The 7859-nt window shown below is 33.2% G+C and overlaps 1 protein-coding gene across 1 annotated transcript; it reads left to right on the plus strand.

The window, feature by feature from the left end:
- Nucleotides 1-5332: 5332 nt before the first annotated feature.
- LOC111386286 (transcription factor bHLH36-like) lies at nucleotides 5333-6730 on the plus strand. Its single transcript, XM_023010749.1, has 3 exons — nucleotides 5333-5891; nucleotides 6085-6426; nucleotides 6515-6730. Exons 1-3 carry the CDS (start codon nucleotides 5595-5597, stop codon nucleotides 6587-6589), a joined length of 714 nt encoding a protein of 237 aa, XP_022866517.1. The 5' UTR covers nucleotides 5333-5594; the 3' UTR covers nucleotides 6590-6730.
- Nucleotides 6731-7859: the final 1129 nt, after the last annotated feature.

A 7859-nucleotide genomic window follows, 5' to 3' on the forward strand; every position in this document is an offset into this window, starting at 1 on the left:
CCATCCAGGAACTGTTGAAGCCAAAGATGCCTCAACCGTCGAAAAACTATTAAGCAATGAAATTCACAGAACGCGATTGACGACTTCGACCACCAAGAGAATAGGAGGCCTAAAAGTAGCATGAAGTGTGGACGATGTGGGGGGGGGGGAATTTTACTTGATAAAATAACTATTGCCCACACGTTCATGAATTTCATGCCTTGACCATCCAGGAACCGTTGAAGCCAAAGATGCCTCGACCGTCGAAACACTATTAAGCAATGAAATTCACAGAACGCGATTGACGACTTCGACCACCAAGAGAACAGGAGGCCTCAAAGTAGCATGACGTGTGGACGAAAATCTTAGTATGAATTCTAATGGAATAAATCTAGACTTCGGTGCAACAAACTCATTTGCACACAACAAATTGCTTGAAAAATGTCACTGGGAAAAAATTTCAACAAAACCTTTGAAATTGGACCTAATTATAAGTTTCAATACAATGAAGACTGTATGTCAACTCATAAAATGACCAACCCCCCCCCCCCCCCCCCCCCCCCCCCCCCAAATAAAAAAATAAAAAAATTTGTCTTTAAATACGGTCATACGCACAACTAAAAAGGTAGAAAAATCTAAAATAAACTTCCACTCTAAAAAAAAGAGCCTCAAAATAAAGAAAAACATAGGTTGGCACTAGGGAAATTCAAATGTTCTCATATCGAAAAGTACCTTCCAACCAAAGAAAGATCGGAATCTCCATTCAACTCTTTTCCACAAACAATTTGGCTTCTAAACACAACTAAAATTCCTCTAAAAGAGGAAAATTATGCCAAAATTTTGACAGAAAACTTGACCGCAAGCTTTAAAAAAACTCCAATTCTTTGAGTTCAAAAACCCCAAAACTCAAGGAGATCAAAGGTTTACAAGATGAAATTAAAGAAATTCATATTAGAAAAAACAATTAGCAATGAAGTAAGTTTGAAAACTGTGAAAATTGAAGCCTAGAGTTGTAACCACTATTCAAACACAGAATAAAATTTGAAAATTTTCATTTAACAATGACTTGTCGGGTTATTTGGTTTGGATCACTGGTGTTTAAAGAAAACTGATGGGTTTATCAATATTTATCTGGCCGATCACAAAAAGTGACTCGTACAGAATTGATGGTCGGATCTTGAATTTTCCAACTGAACCATGTAATCCATTTTATATACCACAAGTGCACTGATCATAACAAATAATAAAGTAAATCTAAGAGTTCGAATTATTGTTTACACAATGATTACGATCTATCAGATCGTTAAATTATTCCTAACTTCAATTTGATTGAAAACAAATAGAAGTAATTATTTTCTTTTCGTGATTTTTAGTTTTAAATATAATAAAACAATAAAAGTGGATTTTTTATACGATAGTTAAGTTTTAAGATTCACGAGTTCACCAAATCTATTCCTTTAATCTCAGCTACCAATTTTCTTTTATTATAAAAATTAATTATGTGTACCGATCGAATTCTTCTAAAGTTTTTAGTTTGTTTGTCTCGAGTTCAAATTATTTAATTTAATTAAGTTAATTCCATATCTTTATGTGAAGTTGGATAAACCTTAATTATATGACCCAAAACTCTAAGAATCCATGTAATGAACGCATTAACTAGAAAATGTGTATCAATACTTTTATGCTAATTATCGACTTTTACAATGCTGTAAACAAATCAATGAAATAGTGGCCAATTATCCAAATCATTAAAAATAGAAATATAAATATTTCACATCTATTAGAGATTTGAAACATTTTAATTAAAATTAAGATTCAAAATTAGATTACAATCGTTCATCCTAATTAGTTACTTAATCACATATCATGAGAAAAGAAAAGTACAAGAAGGGGAAGTACATTACCAGATTTTAAGAAAAATGGAAAAAGGATGAAGATCTTAGACCAAGATTGTAAATTCTCCTTGTAAAAACCTTGAAATTTTATTGTCTTGATTGATTTCTTGATTCTTCCTCTTCCAAGAGGTTTCTAACAATAAATCTTTAAGCCTCTGCTTAAAAATGTGTGTCTAATGAAAGCCCACAAATCTTATTTGTTCAAATTGGTTTCCACAAAGAATATAAAAAGAAAAAAGAAATAATTCACTTTTTTCAGTTGTACTCATTTTCTTATGTAACTTTTGCACTTTATCTTCTAATATTTGCAATTAAGGCATCTTCATCCCAAAATCATTAATAATTGACCCAATCCAAGTTTTAAAAGCTTTGCAATTTTATTCCAAACTTTCCAAATGTTGAATTTAAAGTCCCAAAACTTATGAATTTTTTTGCCGAATGCCCCGTTAATACTTTTAGTTAATTACTTGCAATCCAATTAATCTTTAATTGCTACGAATCAACTCCAATTAAGCTTTACACAGCATTTTTTTTCACACAAATTGTATTCAAGTTGGATTTTTTCTAAAATTAACATAATTTACACAAATTAAGTAGATAATTGCTCAATTTATATACAAAAAAATTAGTAGAAAATGTACTTATTAAACTACTGAACTGGTTTGAATTTTAAAACTCAGTTTCCACCAATTCCAAATCTCTTTGATGATTGCATGCACAAGGGCCCTTAAACACAGTAGAGATGGCAATGCTTAAACACATGAGCTCGGCTCGCTACATGAGGGGTGAGCTAGTCGATTTTCATTTTTTTTTAAATTTAAATAAATAAAAAGAACATACAATTATACAAACTCTCCTATTTTATCTGAGTTTGAGACCGGCAACTTAAATTTTGAATAGGTGAAGTTAAAAATTGTACACAAACGACTTGTAGGTTGTAACATGTACAATTTTTTAAGGAAAATTAAAAACAGTATTATAAAATAACAAATTCTGATTAATATGATTAAAATTGCATTAAATATCACTTATGACTTATCTAACGACATGTAATTTTGGCAAATTAAAAAAATTATTTTGTAGTAAAAAATAAGCATTTTGTCAATGCTTCATGCACAATAATAATGCTTCCAAAATAATTGTTACCAATTGATGTGAGCTGTCACATACGTAAAATTGGAAACTAAAAAATGTATTAGATAGATCCAATTTCTCGTATGCCACAAAGATTCAGATCTATGTGGAATACGATAAATTGGAATGGTAAGGAAATTGTAATTATGTGAAGCGGAAGAAATAAATAACCAATAATTTGAAGATAAAAATGGGTGAGCCTCGTGAGGGTATTTATAGGCAAATGTTTTTAGGGAAAAAAATTGTGGCTGATATTTATAGACAAATGTTTTGAGGAAAAAGCACGAGCCGTGTCCCGTGGGCTCGCAGACGAGCGGCTCACCCGTTTGGCGAGTCTGTGCTCGGATCGGGTTTAGGCTCGTGATTTGCCGCCCACGAGCCCACTTTTGACCAGTCAACTAGACGCTTAACCCGTTTGATATCCCTATTCATCAGGCGGCGTTTTATTCCCTTCTTCGCTTTTTAATTCCTTTAGTTGCTTGTTTTATTTTATTGTGAGAATTCAATCATTGCGACTTAAAATTCTTTAAATAAAATCATAGTGCATTGAATGCATTTTTTAGGCTCGTTTAGTTTGTATTCTTATTTACCGTCAATATTATAGATGCAAGAGAGATTTTAACACATTTTATATGCTCGCCTTGATTTCTTGTACCATTTAACATAAAAACATGTTTTATTAACTATGGTAATTATATTACTTTTTAATTAACCAGATTTTAACACATTTTAAATAAATAAAATTAAAAATAGAAATCTGTGTATAAACTTGATTGGATCTAGAATCAATAATTTTGATACGAGTCTTTTTCTTCTTTGTTGAAAGCAACGAAAAATGACATTAAATGAAATAAATACATCATTAATATCAATAAAAAATAAAATACAACAAGTGGAAAAAAAGTGGGCTTTTCTATAGACATCATAGTCACTATACGAAAAGAACCTTTTCCTAATATCCTAATATAAAGGGCACGATTTCATTATCTTTTGCATGATCACTCTAATAAAATTTAGAACACTCATTATCATGTCCCATTTCTTGAGAATGCTAATGGTAGATCTTCTTTTTATACTTTATATGAGTATTATCTTATTTCGGTAAAAACTGTAAATAAGTAAGGTAATCATTCAATTCAAAAAATAGCAAATGTTTGGTATAAGTTGGATTGAATAAGTCTTATATTTCGTAATTCTACTGACTCGTGAACATTTAGCGTACCAAATTTGCTACAAGTATATAAAGTCCATTAGCGATACACATTAAACTTTTCAAATTCAATCTTATAAAAACTGGATGAGACCAAGAAAACAAGCAACATGTCCAGAATTCAAGTCCGATCACATTAGAAATATTGAAAACATAAAATTTGATAAAAATTTGGAACTGATCGGCTCACCCTGAAAACCAGTTGAAGCAAATCACTCATTTTTTGACAACTTGTTTGAGTAGCTAGCTTTCGTATGGGCGCCTATATAATTTCAAAACACCAATCAGCTTCTATTAAAAAAAAAAAAAAAACATTAATTTTTAGTCATGTTTTAGTTAAAAGCATGTGTGTAAAGGTTGAATAATTGTAATTTGTTTGTCTTTATAAATCTTTTATGTCTCAATCACCTTATAGGCTAGTTTAATGAGGAAAATTTCCACCATCAATAGGATTTTGAAGATCCCATTTAGCAAACGTGTGTATATTTTCTTGTTTTCTTTTGATATTTAACAAATATAATAACGAGTCACAAACAGAAACACTATTCCATTTCCCGCAAACATTCATTAGTGGATCAATCATAGTGAGAAAGTTAAAATACATGTGCCAATAATAATAATTAGATTAAAGTTTAAATGAAGAATTTCTTGCACCCCAATGAGTCTGTCACATGATAGATTACTGTCGCTTTGGTAGACAGGTCCAACTAGGGATGGCAATGAGGTGGGTTCGGAGTGGGGTGGGGCCCCACCCCGTCCCGTCTCGTGCAAATCCTATCCCGTCCCCTGCCCCCTTGCCTTAGACGGGCCGTGGCAGGGCTAGGATAACTTTTTGTCTCGTTTGTTACCCCGTTTAACTTTTTATTTTTATTTTTTTTACATTTTCGAAGTTTCGAGTTATGTTATTATTAGAAAATAAAATATAAATTCAAAATGGGTTTTTAGCGGGTGAATTGTTTATAAATAAAATTACTTTTAATCTTTTTTTTTTTTTAATTTTTTCCTTCACGGGGGCGGGACGGGATTTTTTTGCCATCACTAGATCCAACTCTCTATATAAGTCTAAATACAGAAAGTTTGATTATTTGTATCTCATTGTTTATTTAAGATTTTGGTGTTGAATATTTTAGCTAGAGGGCACACTCAAATCGATATTGCCTTTAAACAACCGTATCCGGCTTCGTCCTGAAGTCGAAGATTTTCTTATTAGATTTTTGGGAGTGATAGCTGCCTTCTTGTTACCTGTGTTTTCTTGTAGAGAAGGGGACTCTCTTTCTCCTCTCTTTCTTTGTGCGCGCACGTTTTTACATTAATAAACTTTCTCTTTCGAAACTCCAAGAAAGAAGGTTGGAGGATCTCGAAGAAATTTTTCTGAGATGTTTCCTACACAACAAAGCAATGAGCTGGTCTTTTCCGACCCTTCGATTTTCGAAGATGATAAAGTTCTCGAAGAGCTACTTGCAGATCATGTTTTGTTGGGTGGCCGTGCTACTAAAGATACAAAAAAGAGGCGAAGAGAATCATCTGCAAGTGTTAAAGAAAACAAGGATGTGAATGACAATGAGATCAAGAATAAGAAAGTTGTGCATAGAGAGATTGAAAAGCAACGAAGGCAAGAAATGAAAAAACTTTGTGCTTCTCTTCGATCCCTTCTTCCTCTCGAATTCATCAAGGTACATGTATATATATCGTAACAAAATTTCATTTTGGCACGTTTTATAAGTGGATTGGCCAATACTCTCTTGACTAGCAGGCAAAGATTGACCTCTGCGAAAAGAATGATTCATTCGGATCAACATAAGAGTCCAACAGTATTGTAATTTTTCTCTTTAACATGTATCTGATATGATATTTGTGGTGTTCTAGGGAAAACGCTCAGTCTCCGATCACATGCACGAGGCTGCGAATTACATAAAGCATATGCAAACTAGCATTGAAGAACTAAGTTCACGAAGAGACAAGCTAAAGAGCTCATCTAATTTCAGCGCCGCTGAAGCTATGAATGCAAGCTCGAGGATTGGTTCGACTCATGGCATAGTGGTGAACCCTTTTAGGGATGGTGTGGAGATTCTAATCAGCAGTAGCCTCAAACCAGAAGGGTTCCCTCTCTCTGGAGTGCTTCAAGAATTGCTCGAGATGGGACTCAATGCTGTTAGCTGTGAAACTACAAAAGGAAATGAGAAGTCAATTTATAGGATCCAGATTGAGGTAACAAATTAACATAGGAATATTGATGCTCGTTAGTGTTAATTTTGTGGTTATAATCTTAACCCTTGTATTTGATCATTTTTTGCAGGCTAGTGATCTAACGGCTGGCATTGATCTATCCGTGCTGCAAGAGAGGCTGGCCAATGTGATTAACCTGGCTTGAGTGTTTTAGCAGTTACGTAGCAATAAGCTTTTTCTAGGAAGTCGAATAGTTGAGTCCAGATATATATGCCATCTCTTGATTTTATGTGTCTTGTAAAGTGTATGCTTGTTTTTTCAATTATATTTAAAAAAAACTTGCATCTGTTTTCATTCGGGCACCTTCTTGGTAGCACAAAAGAGGCATCATTCGAAACTAATTTGCTCCGCTAAACTACCTTTCCCCTATTTTGTGGTCTAACTGTAAACATTGCAAACGCGATCTTTGGACAGAAAAACAAATAAAGAAGCTTACAAAAGATATGAATGCATTGTAGGATAATTTATTACATTAAATCATCGGATCTTTCATATTAAATCATCAAGAAATTGAAGAACTGTAGCGGAAGCATACCTGAATCAGACATGGTTATTTGCAATAATTGAATCCTGCGGTATGGTCTTCCAAATCTACACGCAGTCTTCTTTTTCTCTCTGTGATGTAATGCAATGGAGAATGAATAATATGTACGTGTGATCTGGGGACTATAACCGTATTTATATAGCGACGTCCTTTGACATAATTCGGCCCATCATAGAATTAGGACTTGAGCTCGGTCTTTACACATATGTAAACCCACACTTTAATTGGATATATTAAAACCCAAAACCGAAGCCTTATTAGACTCTTTAATTGGGTTTAACCGAATTTAATAGCCTTTAATTTAACACACAATTATTCACACATATAAGCTCATTGATGAATTAAAAAATCCTTACATGCATTGCAAATAGTTTGTTCATTGATTAACGAAATTATTAAATTACAATGGTAGATGTTTTTTGTGGTTACGATTTTTTTGTAGTTTTCGGTTTGTTGAGTCACCTATGCAAATGCATGATGTTTTCTCACCAGACGTTTGAAAGTATTCTGGAGAGACAATGTTTTGCCATTTAGATTAAATATCCAAATGCATCTTTCAGTAGATTCATTGTTACTAATTGTATGCAATCTTCGCTGCTAATTTCTGATTTTTTGTGGTTGTTATTGTTGTTGTCTTTTATCGTTACAATTTTGCAATGTTAGCTGCCAACTGTCACGGTTTCAATAACGACGATTTTATCATGTACATCTCCAAATGTGTACATCATATCCATATGATGTTTCCCCTACTACTTAGACTTATAGTAGCGCAGCAGCCCACTGCACGAACTAGTTCACGTGTGAATCGAATCAATCGTGCAACACGTTTGTATAGTGAATGAGTACGAGATGAAGTAATTCAACATGTTGC

This window comes from Olea europaea, unplaced genomic scaffold (genome assembly GCF_002742605.1).
Source record: "Olea europaea var. sylvestris unplaced genomic scaffold, O_europaea_v1 scaffold349, whole genome shotgun sequence".
Lineage (NCBI taxonomy): Eukaryota > Viridiplantae > Streptophyta > Magnoliopsida > Lamiales > Oleaceae > Olea > Olea europaea.